At 33.8% G+C, this 22,044-nt stretch overlaps 1 protein-coding gene across 1 annotated transcript in view; it reads right to left on the minus strand.

Annotated features, from left to right (window-relative positions):
* The window catches only part of LOC126734617 (zwei Ig domain protein zig-8), a 502,147-nt gene that overhangs the window by 28,905 nt on the left and 451,198 nt on the right, over positions 1-22,044 (minus strand). Inside the window, exon 6 of the mRNA XM_050438315.1 lies at positions 18,704-18,821. Coding sequence (XP_050294272.1) covers positions 18,704-18,821 — 118 coding nt within the window. The remainder of the gene's footprint in view (positions 1-18,703; positions 18,822-22,044) is intronic.

Genomic DNA, 22,044 nt, shown 5'->3' on the forward strand with positions numbered 1-22,044 from the left:
TTTTAAGTTTAGGTTAAACAACAAAAACCTGCACAGAATAACACTTAGAAGAGATGGAGCACGCAGCCAAGTCAGTAGGTATTGTAGTGGGGAAAAAGGCGCGCGCGCGCCATTTGCGTGCTGCAATGCGGTATGAATTCAAAATATAGAAATAAGACTTGTTTAGAGTTTAGAGGGGTTTTGAGTGAAGGCGTGAGGAATACGCGACTTGTTGCCTCGTGTTAAATGCACTCCGCTCGAGATCCACTATGAGTCTCGCGCGGGTGGCCGCTTTTGTGCTACACTGTGGAGGTGGAATTAACAACAACCCTGAACATGAGATTAGGGTTTTTATTCACTTCTCTACAACTTTTCTGACTAAAACTAAATTAACAAAAACAGAGAAGATTTCTTGAGATAAAGCAAAACGTGACCGACTGACTTGCACTTTTTTTGACAATCTTGACCATTGACGTCTACGTGACATCGGCAAGGAGAAGAGACGGCTAGAACTCGGGTCGCAGGACAAGCACTTGCTTGCGTTGGCGACGACTTAGTAGGGTGGCGCTGCTAGGCAGTGGCGTCACACTTGTATCTAAAATCATCCCAGGTTACAACACGCGTAATAATTACGGAGGTGCTTTCCGCGCGCTACTTTTAAATCACTACGCAATACTTGTGCTGACGCGTGGTAGCATTTTTGCGATATTAAAAAAACAAATATTCATTTAATTCCTCCTACATGTTAACACGTCAGCGTGCTACAGAGTCGTATGCATTCATAAAGCGCCACTGAGCTATCAGGTTGAAGATAAAACTTGTCATTAAATTGGAAATAACTATTTTCGAATAAAGTTTCAATTATTTCACAGAATAACAAGCTAAGATAACAAGCCGTCTAAAGCATCTTAGGCTAGTGTATCAACAAGTTGGTTGTCCCATGAAGTATCGATAGGTTTTTTTATTTAATAAAGTTATGTTACTAAAATATAGTTAAAAAATAAGTAATAGATAAAACAATTAGACTACCTGTTTTTAAAGTGTTTTTTTATTTAATCATTTAATTTAGTTATCTGTTTATTTATTTGTTAAACTAAAAATTGTTATGCGTTAATTCGTTCCTGAGGATGTCCTAATAAAGGTCGACAGTCAGCATTTCTTGTGAAAGAAAAGCAGCTTTATTTGAGTTTCCAAACCAGCTACATTTATTCAATATTTGAGAACAAGGATATTCCCTAGGTTTTAACGTAGAATATTTTTTTAATGGTTTCTACATAAAACCATCGTTTTTATAAGACACAGTGATTAATTTTCATTTGGATATTAAAAATTGAGTAAGATTTTATTAAATATTAAAATACTTTTTTACTTAAATAAATAAAAATAGTAAAATAATTTTGACTTTTTTCTTAAAATTAAAAAAAAACCCTAAGTTTTTTAAATAAGTTAATGTTAGATCACTATCTTATTGTATTAATACCCATTTTAGAACTAACAATTTTCCAGGCGAGAGAATCAGACAAATAAATTAAAACCTATTACGGTATTATCCACACTCTCGTTTCCTAATCCGTTCGTACGTTACACCATCTTGGTCATTACAACGTTTCAGCTAAAAACAGTTTAGAACTCTCTAAGTGGCTTATGTATGTTTTGCTGCAAAAACTACACAATTTAGATTTTGGTAAATAGATCTCTAGCTTTCTTCTTAAATTTAAGTTATAAGGTCAGGTGATACTATATTTTATAAAATTAATTAAAAATTAAAAAGAAAAACTTCTCTTTATAAAATATATAGAAAAACTTTTTATAAGTTAAAATATGCGCCGCCTTTTTTTGGCTTAACAGATTATATAAGCTTTTAATTTTATTTTATGTGAAAATGTGGCCTGGTAATAAATTAAGGTTATCAGATTTTTATAAGAAATAAATTTAATTACTTGAGAAAAGTTTGGTTTTCTGTTTGCCATTTTTACATTTTTACATGACCATTAACTAAGCATCAATAAGTCATTTGTCTTAAAATAAAACTTAGAATCTAAAGGTCTTACAATTTTTAAGCTTAAACGTGCCCTCCAGCAACTTCTTTAGGGTAAACTATTGCTATATATGTTACAGAAGATTAACCTTTATTGGGGTTAACTAATTTTTATCACTATGCATAATATTTAAATGCACTCCTAACAAAACACTCTATAACAAAATATTTGTTAGTCTGTCTAAATTAGATAAAAAGTGTATGTGGATATCAGAGAAAATCCACTAACTTGTCTCTCTTGAGGCATCCCATTCGGCTGGCTTAACAGATCTTAACTGGCTTAATACAGTTATGTAGCTTGAGCTTTCCACTTTGATAGCAAAATGGATAGTTGTGCAAACTTTCATGAACTAAAGCTTGAGAGCTTTCGATTTAGTACACATAAAATAGATGCCAAACCACTATGTTAGGCCAATTTATTTTAGATGATAGGTATATTTGCTTATACTACAGGTAAATAATGGTAAACTTACTCACAAAATGTCACTAATATTAAAATGATATATAGAAAAAATTGTTTGGCGCAAAGTTCTAAATATGTTTTCTAGGATCTGATCAGGGTTTTTTTTAAGATATTTTATTATTATTGTGTAAGACCAATTTAGTTTACATGATGAATATATTTACGTATACTTTAGATAAGGAGGAGTAAAGTTAAGCATTCTCAATATTATACATTGTGCCCAAAAAGGATGGAAACATACCTTTTGCAGGTAAACAAATTACCTGGTTGAAAAATGCTTAGACACATTAAAAATAAAACTTTACCAGAGTTTAAAATCTAATTTGTTTAACTCTCGGTACTTTTTTGTGTTATAGGTGGCAGGTGAAACACGTTGAATTTAATTAATAAATTTCACCTCTTCGCGAAGTTCAATATTGTCCGAAATGGTTTACTAAATGAATAAGAAAAAATTACATTACTATTGTTAAGGGGTTATGGAGACCGTGTTAGACCATACGAAGAGGTCGCTAATTTATTTAAATGATTTATTTCTAAATCGAAATCCAGTTACTTTATTAACGGCTTAGAAAGTAGTAAAGAGGTTCGACGAAACTGGCCGCATTAAAGAAAATACTATGTCTAGTCGGCCAAAATCTTCAACGAATGATGAAAGAAGTTTGTAAGTTTAACAAAGTTTTACTGAAAATTCCCACAGTTTGTTGCGAAAAAGCGCTCCAGAAATTGATATGCCTAAATCATCGGTTGAAGTAATTTTAAAACAAAATAAATTCCGTCCGTTACTAGGTGCAAGAACTTTTAAAAGGTGATTTTAACAGGAAGGTCGAATTTTGTGAATTAATAATGACAAAACTAGACCAAGATCAGACCTTGTTAAATAATATTTTGTTTTCAGATAAAGCCTCGTGTTTGCTATATAGCAACTTAAACTGCCACAATTGCAGGTCTTGAAATAATGAAAATCCACATTGGATGCGGAAAGTGCATACCCAGTATCCACAAAAAGTTGATGTGTGGGCTGCAATATTTGGAATCCACATAATTGACCCATACTTTATTCAGACTGAGATTAAGACCTGATTTCCGTAAAGTATTTAGAAATGCTTCAAATCCAAACTACAGACAAGTGGTTTCAACACTTGTCTGTAGTTTGTAGACAAATTCTTCTCACTATAGTCGAGAGGTACGTAATTAATTAAATTTTACTTTTCCAAATAGATGGAGAATAGGGTTTGCCGAAAAAAAGCTTTTTTAAAAAATTTTGGAATTTCGTTTTGGAATAGTGCGCAAAAGTTGCCTTTTGTTATTTCAAGAAAAGTGTTTATGAACAGTTTTTCGATTGTAATGCGTCTTCTGCCCCCTACCAGAAACCAAAAATGTCAAAAATTATTATTATTATTATTATTATTATTATTATTATTATTATTATTATTATTATTATTATTATTATTATTATTATTTTTATTATTATTATTATTATTATTATTATTATTATTATTATTATTATTATTATTATTATTATTATTATTAGGTATTAAGTTACTGGGCTGAATACTGTCCTGTCTATTATTTTATGTGCATCTGACCCAGGAAGCCAGTTGCCAGGCGCGGATGAATTAGGCGACTCAGTCAGTTGTTTTGAATGTTTTGGGACGGCACGCCGGCGGCCTATATTTATATCGGTTGTCGCGTCTGTGATTTTGAATAAAAAGTTCAAAAATTCATCAAGTCATGGGTTTCTCAAAAACGTCTTACACAAGACGAGATACCGAGTGTCCTTTAGTTGGATCACAGGCAGATTTCAAAGACAATATTCTACCTACGCAAGAAGATGTTCTGAGGTGCTTTTTATGGATAGGGTATACTCTAAAACCGATTGTGGAAAAGAGCCAACAGTTTCAGAAATTTCAAGCATACTGGTTGACAAGATCCTAAGTTTATGGGAAAAGCGTCAATTCCTACAGTCACACGTAAACGTGTGTTGCAACTTATTAAAATGCAGCATTATAAATATTCAAAGATTTTGTGGTACCCCAAAGTTAAGAGAAATGAAAACTATGTTCTAAAAGTTGAAGTGTATAAATTATTAAAAATTGAAGTGTATTAACTCTTCGACATAAGTGCCTGCAAGTGCGAAAAATTTGAGGAGTGTTCTTGTAGCAAAGAAAAAAGGTAGATTCATATTATTTCATTTTACGAGATTACTTATCTAACAGCTAATAATTTTTACAGGTACCTCTAAAAGAACGCGCATTTCTCGCAGATTAGAGAGGTTTCAGACAAATATTCATAGGATGTGTCGACGCAAAGGAAACATAAAAAGTAGTGAATAAGTTTAGAAGAATTGAAAAGATGCAAGAAAGGGAAAACTCGCATAATAGTTTTTGCCCTGAAAAGCGATTGATCGCTTTTCAGACTTTATCGGATATATTAGCTAATATGTCAGTTTCTTCTGTCGGCAATATCGATACAGCTAGTCAAATACCTTCTACTTCTAAAGACGCTATAAATGAAACACTAACTCCTAAATATAATACGCTCAAACTACCTACGCTTGCTAAAGTGGGTGACAGATGGATTATCAGACAGATCTTCAGCAGCAGTAGCTACAGCTGTTTTACAAGATGTTGGATTAATAACAATAGAAAGTTCGGTGCAAATAATAGACAAAAATAAGTTAAGAAGAGCTAGAGAAAATATAAGAAATTCAATTGTCGATTCGATAAAGTATCAACCTATAAATGCAATTTATTTTGATGGTCGAAAAGACAAAACAATGACTACTGAAGAAAAAGATGGTAGACTTCATAGATTAACGTTAGTTGAAGAACATATTACTTTGCTACAAGAACCAGGTTCAGTGTTTCTAGATCATGCAATGCCTTCTTCTGGATCAGCGAAAGACTTACTTCGAAGTATAGTTGACTTTTTACAAGAAAATAACTTTGACCTGTTAGGATTACTAGCAGTGGGGTATGATGGCACCGTAGTTAACATAGGTTCGAAAAATGGGGTCATCACTCAACTTGAAATAAAGTTAGGACCTCCTTTATAACGATTTATCTGCCAGCTTCATGCCAGTGAACTACCGTTGAGACATTTTTTTTCAGCATATTGATGGCCAAACAACCGGTCCTAGTGCATTTTCAGGTCCTTTAGGCAAACTTATAGCTCACTGTGAAAATTTGCCAGTTATTCAATATGAAATTATCGACTGCAAATTACCCCAAATAGAATTTTGCGACATCAGTACCGATCAAAGATATCTGTACAAAATTTGCCTGGCAATATCCTCTGGTCAATGCTCGACAGACTTAGCGAATCAGAATCCAGAAAAGATCAGTCATTCCCGATGGCTTACTTTGGCAAATCGCTTATTGCGACTGTATACAGATCGTGTTTTCGTTCGTTACTTATAGGAAACCGCATAGAGGCGAAATTTTGCAACGTCGCGCGTGTACGAGTGCTTGCGACAGAGCACCGTCCCAGCCGGCCCGAGGACGGGATTAGTAAACATCTGACTTTCGTGGGAGCTGCGTCGTTTGGCGACAAAATGTCCCAAAATATCACTCGAAAATCGAGGCATTTTTAAAATATTTATTCTAATGCGGGTTTTACAGACATGACAATGTGTAAAACCTGCATAGAATTATAATGTTAAAATGTTTAATATGCTGTGTTTTGCATAATCAAAATTAAAGCGTTATTCTAATAAAAAATAAAATATCAACTCTGATAAAATATACTAAAAAATCAGAAATAAAACTCTAATAAACAAATTTAACAACATATAATTTTTTAAATAAAAGGCTCAAATAAACCGGTCTATTCTCAAATGTCACTAAAAACATTCTAAGAGTTTATGCTACGATATGGTTTTTAATTAAACAGAACCCATCTTGTGCAAATGGGCCAAAACATGTTTGGCAGTCCATTTAGCTGAGTCTATATTTAAGGAGCGATTTGCGAGCGATTAATGATTCTGTTATACAACGTTATGCATATTTCGCACACCCGGAAAACATATTATTATGTATGCTAAATGGCTCTCGTCCCCACATCACAGAACTTGCCATGCGACGTATTTTAAATGCTAAGAAAAGGGAAAATCCAGAAGTAATTCGTCCTTTTATAATACCAAAACTAAATTTTGATGCAGAAGACTATACTAATCTAATAGACTGGTACAACAATGACATCACTCCGCCCCCATTACTTCGTGATTTAAAACAAGATGTACTACAAAATATTATAAGAGGAACCCCGGATAAATTTATTGAAGTTTCATCTTACCCTTGTCACACCCAAGCGGTTGAATGATGTGTAAAATTGGTAACGGAAGCTTCGTTATATCATATCTCTATTATATTATATATACAGGGTGTCCAAGATAAGGATCCTAAGCATGGGGATCTCGGTACCTGTTGGAGATACAGCTTCGGTTAAATTAGGAAAAAGTTGTGCACTTTGAAGCGTATTTACATGCCGTTGAGAAAATTTCCATGGCCTGCTGAGATATTTGGAAAAAACGGAAATTTGCCAATATCGATTTTATTTTTTCCTGGCTTTATTTTAAAAGATATCAAAAAACTATTGACACTTTCTCATTAACACTTTTGATGTAGTACGTGATGGCGCTTTTAAATTTTATATCCGACATTTCGTTTTCGAGAAACCATCATCAACTTTATTTTTTTATATGGCCCGAAAAGAAAGTACACCCTGTATCTGATTCCATTTTTTTATTACAAATTCAATGATGTATCACATGTCACATTTTTTTTGTTAGTTGAAAGGAAAAATGCACATTTTCTATTTTTTTAACATATATTTTAAGTAAGCTTTGGAAACAAATGCTTTGATGTATGTAAATACCTGTTACCAAGTCTGTCACATTTTTCTTAAGATCTATTTAGAGAGTGATGAAGCTAAATGAAGCATTGATTTGCATTGTACATTGTACTACTTATAAATAAAAAAATGTAACCAGTAATAGACAAATGTTTTATGATTTTTCTAACGATATGCAACAAATAATGAATACATTTTAAAAATAATGAAAAAAGCAAATAAATTAATGCATTTTATAAATTTAATTTAAAACAGGTGTTCAAACAGGTTTCCGTTATTTTCTAGATATAAGTATGACCTTCTTACAGTAGCAGTTAAAATCACGCAATATCTCTGGCGTAATACTTTGAAAAGCGGCCGTCACACATTCTCGTAACTCCTGCTCAGTTCCAAAAGAATGTTGATAGACTCGGTTTTTAATAAATCCCCAAAGGAAGAAGTCCAAAGGGGTTAAGTCCGGGGATCGCGCTGGCCAAGACACTTCACTGGAGGTTCCAACCCACTTTTCAGGAAAACGCTGCGAAAGGTACTGTCGAACTTGTCCAGAATTATGTGCAGGAGCCCCGTCTTGTTGAAACCAACAGCTATTGACTTGTGCCAGAGGTAAATCATCTAAGCAGTCTTCTAAACTATTTTGCAATAAATTAATATATCGTTCTGCTGTTAGTGAATAATGGTAAATAAATGGACCTAGTATTTGGGTTCCTAAAATTACACACCACATATTAAACCCAAAACGTTGTTGATGTCTAAATATTTTCTTAACACGCGGATTTTGTTGGACCCAGTAATGACTATTGCGGCGGTTAAAGATACCATTATTAGTGACCATACTTTCGTCGGACCAAATTATTTTTGATGGAAAATTAAAATCCTCTTCACAGGCACGTGTATACCACTCACAAAAATGCCGACGTCGTTCGAAATCCCCAGGTTTAAGTCCTTGGCAAATTCTAAATTTGTAGGGGTGATATCTGGTTTTACGTAAAATAAACTGAGCTGTAGATTTGGCCACTCCTACATTTTTTTCAATTTGCCTGGTTGATATCTCGGGGTTTTCAATAACTGCTTGTAAAACATTATTTTGAGTTTCTTCAAGAGATTCCTTTTTTCGAGATAAAACAGGCTTTTTAAACGAACCATATTCCCTATTAAATTTCGAGCCAACTCTAAGAAAATGGATTTACATGGTTGCTTTCTATCTGAAAATTTATTAAGATACATGGCTGCTGTATTTGCAGTATTTTTGTAGCACAAAATGTAGCACGACAGCATGTCAAACTTCTCTTCATGACTATAATGACCAGCAGGCATATTTGAAGATAATAACACAATTTTAGCAATAATAACGACAACAGTAAATAATAATAACAATAATTACTCAACAAACAACACCTCGACAATCACGATAACAACAACGGCAATTAATATTTAATAAAAAATATGTGACAGGGTAAAAGGTATTTACGTCAAAGTGTCAAAGCATTTGTTTCCAAAGCCTACTTAATAATATGTTAAAAAAAAAATAAAAATTGTATTTTTCCTTTTAACTAACAAAAAAAATGTGACATGTGATACATCGTTGAATTTTTAATAAAAAACGAAATCAGATACAGGGTGTACTTTCTTTTCGCGCCATATAAAAAAATAAAGTTGATGGTGGTTTCTCGGAAACGAAACGTCGGATATAAAATTTAAAAGCGCCATCACGTACTACTTCAAAAGTGTCAATGAGAAAGTGTTAATAGTTTTTTGATATCTTTTAAAATAAAGCCAGGAAAAAATAAAATCGATATTGGCAAATTTCCGTTTTTTTCAAATATCTCAGTAGGCCATGAAAATTTTTAAAGTTTCTTAACGGCATGTAAATACGCCTCAAGGTGCACAACTTTTTCCTAATTTAACCGAAGCTGTATCTCCAACATGTACCGATATCCCCATGCTTAGGATTCTTATCTTGGACACCCTGTATATCGTTGGTCCTAAAAAGCGAGATGGATTTATAAAAGCAAGGTTAGATTCTCGAAAATTATTGCCACAATTTGAGAGCAAAAAGGACTTTTCACAATAACTATATCCGTTCAACATTTCATTACGTTTGTTTTTAGAATTTTTTATTTGCTTTTTTTATTGATAATTGTCTAGTCTATATTGGCTAGCTAATGTTTATAGTAGGAAATGTAATGTAAAACGTAAATAAAAGTAATTCCATCAAAAAATTATAGTATTTATTTTATATTTTTAACTTTGAGTTCCGGTAGGGGGCAGAAGACGTAATGCGATATAAAAACTATTAATAAATATTTTGTTCGGGGTAAGGAAAGAAAACTTTTGCATGCTATTCCCAATCGAAATTCCAAATTTTGATTTTCAAAATTTTTTTACATTTTTGGTTTCCGGTAGGGGGCAGAAGACGCATTACAATCGAAAAACTGTTCATAAACATTTTTCTTGGAATAACAAAAGGCAATTTTTGCCTACTATTCCAAAACAAAATTCAGAAATTAAAATTTTCGGCCCACCCTAATGGAGAAGCAGGGGGGTACCATAGAATGGCCAGCTAGGTCACCAGACCTCGTAAATAAAGTATTTGTCACTAAACCTGAAAATATAGAGACTTAAAACAACGAATAACAAATGAATCTGACACAAGAAATGATTCAAAACGTTGGGAAAAAATTTAATTTCAATATTGCGTATTGTCAGGTAGTGCAAAAATAATAGTACAAAGTAAATTATTTAGTTGATATTTTAAGTTTTGTTGATATTTTGAAAACAGTTCAAGAATGGTAGGGGGTTATACATAAAATATGTTAAGAATTCATCATTGATTCTACAAATACGTTAATAAATTGTATATTCTATTTAAACTAATGAAGTTGACACCTGCCCAATCTTCTTGACGTACCATGTATATTCTTCATAAATCTAAAAACATGCAAAAAAATTACGAGAATTGACGTGTCCGAGCGTTTTTCAATCAGGTAATTCGTTTACCTGTAAAAGGTATTTTCTTAGGCTTCTTGGACACACTGTATACAAATTTAATTGCAATATACACGTAATATTTTAAAGGCAAAAACAATCGATAAGATTTAAATGGTAGTCGTAGACTGCCTTTAGTTTATATTTTTTAACAGGAAAGTTAGTGTTTATTGTCCCTTCTTAAGATCAATTTATAATAAATTTGATAAGCCTAATGGACAACTACATATATTTAGGCTGTACGTGACGAATTCAAGTATTTTTTTAAGTTCAAAGAGATTTATTTTTGTTCTCGTACATAAATAGATATCATGGATTTAATTAATATATTCCAACTATTTATTTTTTAATAATCTACAGTATATGCAGTAAACCCATCAAGACGTAAGAATCCCCAATCCAATAAAATACTTATTGCTATAGAGAGTTAAGAGATTTTCTGAGTTTTGTGAATGAAGAGGTAGATACGGGATTTCTGGTGTAAGGTAATAAATTCTCTTAAGCTATAAATAACAAAGAAGCTATCAAGTAAGACGTACGTAAGTCGAAGTATTTGTTTCATTTCGGATAACACAATTGAATTTAATAAAAGCATTGGCAGCAAGTTCATTTCATATTTAATACAAATTTTATATAGACGATATATATAAAAATAAAACAGGTTTATATATATAAAACTATTTGAAATAAATTTACAAAAAAAATATGATATAAATTGTACTTAATAAGCCTTAACATCATATCTTATATAATTTAGTGAAGAAATAGTCCATACTTATAGTGGAGTCGTAAATTAAGGTAAAATGAAAATCCTGCAGTTTTCCTTTACCAATTAATTAAATATTCAGTTTTTAAAAATTCCCGACATGTTTCGGACACACTGGTGTCCATCATCAGGGGATAAAAGCAAATATTTCTGAACAAAAGACAGACACAGAAAAAAAAACGCAAAAAATTAATATAAGGTATACTTAGAAAGGTTTAAAATTGATATCAGATATACGCCGTAGGGTTTCATGCCATGTCAAAAAACCCTCTATTTATTATTATAATTTTTTTTTAAATTTTGATTGTTTACATTTTGTTTTTGACAACGACTCATTAGTATGCTAAAACACATACTATACTTAAACGTAGATGACATCTATGGGAGAAGTTCTAAAAGTACTATGGTACCTGATGGTGTGTTACTAATTTTTTTTTAGTGAAAGCAAGAGAAAAGCTGATCTTCTACCGCATTTTACATTGAACAGACCGGTAGAAGATTTTCTACACGTATCATTGAATATTGTAGATGTAGAGAGACTGAGAACAGCAAAAACTGAAATATTTGCCCAACAACCATTAAATCTAACTTTGCAAGACATGTTTATACTAACAACCACAGTTACCTTAACCCAGCTACTGACTTAAAGCTTTTACATTTCTGCCGGAAAAGCAATAAAATTAATCTATTGGAAATACTCAAAATAAATAAAGCTACACAAAATAACCACCATTACTATGTTAATGATCAAGTACATCGTTCTTGTACTCACTTTTTTAATTCACTGTTTTAACTCTTCATAATCTCTTAATAAATCGTTTTTGTTCCTTACACTTTTTTTATATAATACTTTCCTTCTTTACAACGTTTGACTCATACTACGTTTGAGCTTAGTATGTTTTTTAGCATACTATTTAGTCCTTGTCAATAACAGAATGTAAACAAATAAAATTAAAATTAATAAATTCAAAATAAAAACAATAATAATAAATAGAGGGTTTTTTTGACATGCAATCAAACCTTGGGGCGTATATCTGATACCAATTTTAAACCTTTGTAAGTGTACCTTATATTAATTTTTTAGGTTTTTTTTCCTGTGTCTGTTTGTCTTTTGTTTATAACTATTTCCTTTTAGTATTCCCTGATGATGGACACCAATGTGACCAAAACATGTCGAGAATTTAAAAAAACTGAATGTTTAATAAAGAAGTGGATGAAGACTGCAGGATTTTTATTTTACCTTATATAATTAAGCTCAAAAAAAGGCAGAAGTTTCATAATAAAGCAAACTATTCTAATTGGCAATTGTTTAAGTTTTTTTTTTGGTCGTCGAAAAAATTCTTTATGAACACCGGTAATTCTTGAACCACTAGTACTGTGGGACCTAGTTACCGGTTCCCACTAAAACTTCCCCGCTGGTTGGTGCCACTTGGTGGTTACCTGTACTGCAGTCTGCTGTATTGCAGTCCTAATGTGCCCCATAAATTTCTCCCACATGTTCCGTTCTGTTGCTTTTAGGATGTCGAGTATTTTGCCTAGTGGTGAAGTTCTTATCTTCTTTAGTGAGGGTTTCCAGAACGTCCAGGTTTGTCGCTCTAGTTCTGCTTCGCAGAACCATAAAATATACTGATTGGTTTCTTTCTCTTCTCCACACCCTCTATACAGCGGTGCATTTATTTTCCCGCGTCTGTGTAGGTGTTTGCGGCAGGAAGCATGGCCTGTGAGCAGCTCTGTTACCTTTCGCAGTTATTGCCTGGTGTGGCCCAGTATGTTCCCCCCTTCCTGAAGGGCGGGCTGCCCAAAAGTTGTTTGGAGAGTTCCAGCTTGGGCAGTTGTTCCCAAAAGTTTTGATGCTCCAGGTCTAACCAATGTCTGTTACCCCTTTTCCAGCTTTTATCGCGGACACAGCATGTTTGTTCTGGGCCTATGAGCTTATTGCTGGCTTCTTCATTACAAGTTGGGTTGCTCTTCTTACAGCACCATGACTGCCCATATTCTGTGCTAGGATTATCTCTGGCCTGTTTTAATCTTTGGTTAGGTTCGCGAGATCCTCCCAGCAGTATTACAGTCTTATATTGTATAGTCTTAGGCCTAGTCTCAAACTGTCTAAAGTGTTTGCTGGTCTCCTCTAATGATTGCGAAGGGTCGGCTTCTTAGCGCCTCTTCTCTCATCAGTTGAACACAGGTTTGGACTCCTATTATATTGGCCTGTAAGTCTGTTGCTTCCAGGCCCAGGTTTAGCGTAAGTTTTCTGCCCTGTTGTGCATCCTCTAGCACGGCCATTGCTACCCCGTGGCCGATCATGTGGCCGCAGTATACCATACTACTATAGTAGCCGCCTGGCCTATGCCGGGTAACTTCTGTTCCTAGTGGTTTCTTTCCTTCTTTGATTACAAAGAGTCTGTTTAACTGTAGGATCTTGGTTTAATCCGTTCTTAGGGCCATACGCCCAAAGTCCTGTATGTCCTTCAGCCCATATTATAGGATGTAGCGGGCTCAGCCCAATCAGGTTTTGTAGGGTACCAGTCAGTATCGTTGACATAGCTCCTGCTATACCTAGATACGCTAATCTTTGTGTCTTATTTAATGACTGAATACCAGTCCTCCTTTCTGCCACGTACCACCATATTGGTGCTGCGTATGTAATGACTGTATGTAAGGACTTAGGCGGCGTGAAGTGGTTCCATGGAACTCACGTTTCGCCGCCATGTCGATGTGCCCGGTTTCCAAAGGGGAAATGGAGAAGAAAAGTAAATGCATGATGGCGCCCTCACGACCAAAACTTTCCGGAGGTTGAGATTTGATGAAAAACGATTTGAGTTGCCAGCAGGAGGAAACGCTTGAACCTGCGGACTTCGACGTCATGTGGTTCAAAATAATAGCCAGTGGTGCCACGAAATTTATCTGCTGTATCTACAGACCACCAAGCGACACCCAATATAGACGGCTCTTTTTAAACCTGGTTGATTGCATTAACCATCTGCAAATTGACTACCCAAGCGCAGAAATCATCGTCATGGATGATTTTAACGTTCACAATATCAACTGGCTGCGCTTCTGCAACAAGAACGACGATGAAGGACGAGAAGCTGAGCTATTTGCCACCATATGCGGGCTTACGCAGCTTGTGGAGGAACCTACCAGAATCCCCGATCGAGACGGCGAGTTCGCGAGTCTCCTAGATCTGGTCTTGGCTTCAGACCCTGACTCGTACACAGTATCAGTACATGCCTCCCTAGGAACATTGGACCACAAATTGATAACAGTCTCTCGCCAGTTGGAGGTTAAAACGCAGGATCCTCCGATGCCGCGGAAGGTATGGCACTATAAATCAGCAGAGTGGAACCATCTTCGGGAAATTTTATCGCTCATTCCCTTGGAAAGAAGTCTGCTTTAGAACCAATAACATCTCAGAATGTGCAAACCAAATTACAGAGACGATCTTGGCAGGAATGGAAGTTATATCCCTTTTTCTACTAAATGCGGATCAAACAACAAGCAATGGTTCAACCTGAATTGCAAAAAGGCAGTAAACACTAAAAACGCAGCATATCGCAAATGGCGTCAACATCCTTCCATCGAAAATCGGAGGACATTTTTAGCCTCCAGAAATAGCTGCAAGCGAATTATTGATGAATGCAAAGAGACTCACAACAACAGGATCAAAAACAAACTGCTAAACTGCCCAAATGGAACAAGATCTTTCTGGTCGGTATCGAAAGCCATTAGTCAAGGATTTGCTAAGTCGGCCTTGCCACCCCTAACAGCAGATGATGGTTCTATCGCGGTAACAGCAATGGAAAAAGCCAACTTACAAACTCTTCGCGTCCAATTCTACTCTGCACTCGCAAGGCAAAACACCGCCATATTTGCCAAGGGTGAATTCATCGATGGGAGAAATTTCATTTCCCCAACGAATTATAAATAAAATTCTTAAAAGCGTAGACACCAACAAAGCTTCTGGACCCGATGGAATTCCAGCCCTAATACTAAAACGTTGTGCAGACGAATTGACTCCTCCCTTATGTAGACTGTTCACGGCATCGTATAAGCAGGGCCAATTTCCAACAAGCTGGAAAACTGCTCGAGTGCAAGCTGTACCCAAAAAGGGAAAGAAGACGATGCCCTCCAATTACCGCCCGATTACACTAGTTCCAGTAATATCGAAGATTATGGAGAAAGCAGTCAACCAACAACTGTTAAGATATCTGGAATCATCTGGACTAATCAGCGATCATCAATACGGCTTCCGAAAGCTTAGATCCACCGGCGATCTTCTGGCCTACGCCACACACTTGTGGATGGAGGCCATGGAGAAGCACGGCGAGTCCCGCTCAGTCGCTCTTGACATTTCCAAGGCATTTGACAGAGTGGGGCATGAGGGACTACTAACCAAGCTCTCCTCAATCGGCATACAAAACTCATTAATGAATTGGATCAAGAGTTTTCTTGAACAACGAACAATCCAAGTAGCCGTCGATGGATACCTCTCCGACAAATTTAACATTAACGCTGGAGTCCCTCAAGGATGCATTCTATCCCCCACCCTTTTCTTGGTATATATCAACGATTTGCTAGGAACTACTGTCAATCCAATCTACAGCTTTGCGGACGATAGCACACTTGTTTCCACATTTAAGTCCGCCAAATCAACGACAGCCGCAAGTTCTCAGAATCTTAGGCAGCAACAAGTAGCTTCAACCAACAACGATATTAGAGCAATCTTGGAGTGGGGCGATAACAATTTGGTCAATTTTAACGCAAAAAAAAAACGCAGGCTACAGTATTTATGATGAAGACTAACCTTGATGGCCCGGAGCTGGTTATGGCAGGGAAAACATTGCCAATGAAATCATCTTTACATCTTCTAGGAGTCGAGGTCACCAACAGTGTGTCCTGGCATGACCACGTTGCCGAGGTCACCAGGGCGGCTTCCAAAAAACTCGGAGTGCTTTTCAAAACAAAAAAAACTCTATACACCAGAACAGCTGCTGACTCTTTATACGGCTCAAATACGCCCTTCCCTCGAGTATTGCTCGCATGTCTGGAGCTCTGCACCCAAACATAGTTTAAACCTGCTGGATTCTATACAGAAGAGAGCTATTCGTCTTATCGACAAACCAGAACTGACAAAGAGTCTGGATAGTCTGGAGCACAGGAGAAAGGTGGCTGATCTCTGTTTATTTTACCGTTATTATCACGGTAAGTGCTCCTCTGAGCTGGCAGGCCTGATTCCACCCAGGGCTGTTCCGGCAAGAAGGACGCGTCTAGCAGTTGCGGCTCATGGAGTCCAACTGCCTACCCCAAGGACGTCGCTGTATCGGGACTCATTCATCTGGAGAACATCTTCTTTGTGGAACGGGCTTCCACCTCACATATTTTCCGACGCATACAACCTACAGCGATTCAAGATAAATGCCCACAAATATCTTCGCGCAAGCACCACTTCAAGAGTGACATAGGACTTTCCTCTTGTGCTTGTGTTTACCATAGAAAAAAAAAATAAAAATATAATGACGGGTCTCACCATCGTTGTGTAAACCCAAGTGAATAAATACTAAGTGTATCATTTTTGGTGATTGTCCCCATGATCTGCCGAACACTGCCTTGCATTACATAAGAGTTTTCGTGGTCTTGTTTGTATTGTTTACTACATGCTTCTTATAGCTGTGTTTTTTATCCAGGGTCACCCCTAAATATTTGACCTCTTTTTAAAGTCGCAGGTATTCACCAAAGAGCTCTAGGTCTCTAATAGGCTCTAGTTTTGTTTTTTTTGTGAAGGCAACTAGCGCAGTTTTTGCGGGGTTTACCCCTAGTTGTTCTTCTATGCACCAGTGCTCGACAACTTTCCGAGCTTCAAGTTTACTATGATAAAAAATTATTTCAGTGTTTACAGGCTAGTAAAAGAAAACAAAAATGTATATATATATAATGTGGGGTGTGATTCTAATTCTTAAAATTAATTACGTATTTTCTATTTATCATGTTATTATTCATGTATTTTCGTATTAAATTATATAAGGATGACACCCTTTAACTTTTAAAGTAACCTTTGTATTTTCTTTGTTACTTGTTGCAACGGTTTAACAAACGTCAAATTTAAATGAAAAAGTAGTTTATAAACTGTAATATAAGGCCGCTGTTTTCTATATACTTATTTTATTGGGTGTTGTGTCACTATTTCAGTAAAAATTAATTTAGAAACTACTTTCTCATATGCCCAGGTATTGAAAACAAAAAGAAAATAGACTTGTTTACCTTTATATTTAATTCAATTTAAGTCCAATAAATTATAAATACAATAATTTATTTAAGGTATAATATATTTTTTATATACTTAGAAGCTGAGGTTTTATCTATCGATCTCTGAGCTTGTTTCTTTTTTCAATATCCTACCTTACCTTTTTTTAAATTGAAATTAAAAATAAACGAAAAACTTATTTTTGAATTAAAAGACCCAATATTAATCAACGCTTCGGTAGTTAAATCTAATATCTACGCAAATAAAATAAAATAAAATTAAGTATATAAAACTAAATAAAATCTATATTGTTGTAGCGAATTAATAATTATTTACTTATTTTATTGGGTATATCACGTCATTATTTCAGTAAAAATCAGTTTTAAAATTACTCATGTTCTCATTGAACAGTAGAAGAAAATGCAATTTGCTAAATGAATTTTACTAGACCCTTTAATATAACAACAACTGCTAATAACGACTTTACTGGATTTAATCTTAAGAGACCGGGAATACCTTAAAAAAATTAAATATTCCCAGTTTTATAAACGTCATCATATAAGAAAAGCTAGATTCAGCCGAAAAAAGAAGTAAGGAAAGTTAAACTTAAGTTTTTACGAAAACCTTAATAAAAAGTTTCTTAATTCTTGCTATTTCTTCAATTAATTGGTTACATGTTAGTAAGTTTAAGAAATCATACCTATATCTTCATTAACAACTTGTTTTTATTAAAATAATATTTAAGAATTATACTAAACTAGACTCACTAAAAGAAATAACTAAAACTCATACAATTATGTAGTTTAAAAAGTTTTGTACTTTTATTTAATGCAAAGTAACCAAAATAGACCTAAACCGAGTTATCGCTTTCCAAGGGCTGTTACAATTCGTTTCCATTTAGATTTATCGCTGGTGGGGAAAAGCGTAATTGAAAGTCATTTGGGATATCCTTTTTGGCCGAGAATTAGGCCCTGTGCGTGTACCGTTCATTAGTGCCCTTTTAGAACTCTCTAAAACTTTGTTGGTAATTGTTACAAAACGGATGTGAAATCTAATATTTGTCAGTTTAAGTAAATTTATAAGCTCCTTGTAATATTTTTATACTTAAATTACGAGACAGTTTTACCACTAACTAAACCTCTTTATTTTTTACTCTTTACACGTGTTTCGCTAACTACGTTAGAATCTTCGGAAGAAGATTAAAACTAAACTGATAAAAACTAAACTGAATGCTAACATCATTAGCGAAACACGTGTCGAGAGTAAAAATAAAGAGTTTTGGTAAGTAGTAAAACTGTCTCGTAATTTGAGCGTCACATCAAAGGTTCCAACCATAGAACTATTTTTACACTTGTTTAGGTTAAAAAGATAATAACTTACCATTTAATATGTGCACCCTAACAGTTGCTGAGTTGGCATTGGACGGAGCGCAGGTGTAGAGTCCTGAGTCTGTTTGTACAGCTTTTTGTATTAAAAGTCGACTTGTTGTAGTAAAACCCTGCAACAGAGAAAATGAATTATAAGTTACACAACATTTTATCATTTGAAATCATAAATATATTTTTTTAATTATTCTTACGTATTTTAGTAATTTCATTCATGTCAGGATTAAAAAATAAAATATTTAGGAAATAATGTTTAAAATATTTAATCAAAAATAAAATGTCGAAAAATTAAAATCAAGATTTTATGTTTAACTAATTAAATTGTATCCGGATTGATTTTTAATGCAGTTATTCTATTTAATTTTGTTTGGTATACCGAAAATAATTTAATATTAAATATTTGTTTCTTTTATGAAGAATCAAAATCTTTAAATATTTGCAAACAAAATCTGTCTCAAATAACTATGATTTACCTTTTACTAAAAAAAAACTTTTTATCATAAAAATAACAAAATTTAATCGATCAACTAATTTTTTAAATTAATTGCCTAAAATAAACCTCTGTATTGAATATATATCTAAATATATATATGAAAAAAAGTCCAGGTAGACTATTTATAACTTAAGAACGGCTAAACCGATTTGGCTTAAAATTGGTGGAAAGGCTTAGAACCAGGAGACATAGGACACACATTTTTAACTCGCTCGACCGTGTGTTCGAGAAGTCACTATAAAACGCGTTATAATAAAAACGGATTTGACATCAAAATGCAAATAACATAGCTAAACGTAATTTTGTCTATGATTAGGTAGATTGGAACGAAAACGTGAATATAATTACCAGGCATTAGATTGAGTAGTTCAACCCAATGTATCACTGTTGAGTCCCTAACAATAGGAGGTTTATTTTTACATTCTTAAAGGTGGATAATGGTTATTTAGTTTTTGGTTATTTAGTTTTTAGCTTGAATACATTTATTTACTCATTTTTTTTTGCTCTTTTGATTTAAATTAATTCTTGATTCTTATCCTAATTTAGTGTTGATTTTTTATTATTTATTTTCTCAAGTTCACTACTTTTTTTTTTTTTTTTTTATTATATAGCAATTCTTTTATAGTTTAGTTGCATGAATCTAATACAATTCATGCATTCGTACATTTATATATTTAATTGATTTTCCTGTAACTGGGTATATGTAACCTGTTGGAAATAAAGCTTATTATTATTATAATGGAAATGGTGGTTTATATTTCTGGATGCCCCTGGAAACCGGTAAAACATTTGTCATGTCAATAATTTTGGCCACTGTTCGTGCGAGATCCAACATTGCGCTTGCAATTGCTTCTTTTGAAATAGCAGGCACATTGTTAAAAGGATGCCATAAGGCTCATACAGCATTAAAATTGCCCTTAAATCTTTAAAATATTGAAAAACCAACATGTAATATTTCAAAAAACTCCGCAATAGCAAAAATTTTATCAGCATCGAAAATCATTATCTGGGACAAATGCACAATGGTCCATAAGCATGAATTACGCAATGACATGAGATGTGTTAGAGGCCCAATGATTTTACTGTCTGGCGATTTCTGCACAGTGTTTTGGCAAACACTGCCAGTAATTCCCAGATCAACGGTTACAGACGAGATAAACGCGTACACTATGTGAAAAAGCTTCAGCTGACAACAAACATAAAAGTTGCATTGCTTAATAATACATCTGGGTAATAGTCGAGTACCGTCGAAGAATGGAGCGGAAAGATTACATTTTATCAGAATTTCTGTTACTTTATCTCATCGAAATATGGACTTATCAACAAAGTATTCCCATTAATAACTACAAGAATGGATGAGTGCGCAGGCAATTTTAGCGGTTAAAAATAAAAATGCAGATTACCTAAACTACATAATTCAGAACGATATCATTGGGATAATGCTTTCATTCAAATTATTGACTGTCTAACAAATGAGATAAAGTCCAAACCAACAATCCAAATGAATTTTTAAACTCCTTGGACGTGCCTGGCTTTCCACCAATGTTTTTCACATGGTCACTTATATGTGGCATGTTCATGGATCGAAAGACCATCTGCGTTGTTTGCACTTGCGCTTGTTAATAAACCAAAAACTGTCGCGTATCACAAGGTGCTTAATTTAAGAGTGCAACCTAAAGAATCATTGAAATACTTGTTAAATAAAAAAATTAACTTAATAAAATAAAAAATCTGCTTAATAATTATCTTTAAGGCGGAATGAAGTTTCTCGGGTCAGATAATATTTCGATAAATAAAAAGTATTTACTATACACATCGCATTAAGAAGAACAAAAATATAAATCCTGGAGAGTGCTTAAACAAAATGTCTCTAAAGTATATTACTAATAAATATTCTTTAAGACCAATAAAAAAAAGAATAAAATAAATAAATCTGATTAATCTAATAAATGAATCTGAGCAAAATTAACTTTTTAATTAATTTAAAAAATTTAGAGTTGGTATGTAGATAAATGTGAGAAATGTGCAGAAAACTAGAGTCAGAGAATGTATAATCATTAATTATTTTAAATGTTGATCAGTTCGGTCGTTTAATGTTTTAACTATCAAAATCTTTCAATGTTGTATTAATTACTTAATACTAATAAAATAACAAATTAAGCATAACTTAAATGGGTAGCATTCACTTATTTAAGAGATCTTTTTAATACTTTCTGTCATAATTATAGTACACTTGCATTACTTATAATATTGATAATGTTAGAAAACCGAGGCACAGGATAGCAAATTACTAGAGATCATCAGAGATTTAAGTTGATTTTTTAATAATTTATAGGGAGAAGTTAAGACTTTCGGGCAGAAAATGCTTATTGATGAACATTTACTGTTGTAAAATAGTTCTCAAGTTTAAAGTGACTTAGTGAATTTAATACTAATAACTTCGAGATCTGCACTTTCTTTTGCCGCTTAAGATTATACTCTGACATGTATGTATACTACCGATTCCTTTTTTTGTATTCTAATTTTTTATTTATTTAAACGTTTATTTTGATACTTACATCTGTGCAATAAAAATACTTTTTTTAGGATGTGTATTATTTATCGGTTTTCATAATAGATGCCCCGGTCACCTTCACCAAATTGTAATATTATGTAGTATTATAAGATTTGCTTATTTTTGTAATTTTTTGATTGGAGAATAGAATATTTTAGTTTTTTTTTCAATTTTTTTTCTTATCATGAAAATAACAAAAATTATTCATATTTTGAAAATATTTTTTATATTCCATTAGGTAGTTAAAAGGTCATACATTTTATTTGAAAGATATAAGGCCGTAGGGCAG

The sequence above is a fragment of the Anthonomus grandis genome, chromosome 3, assembly GCF_022605725.1.
Source record: "Anthonomus grandis grandis chromosome 3, icAntGran1.3, whole genome shotgun sequence".
NCBI classification, from domain to species: domain Eukaryota; kingdom Metazoa; phylum Arthropoda; class Insecta; order Coleoptera; family Curculionidae; genus Anthonomus; species Anthonomus grandis.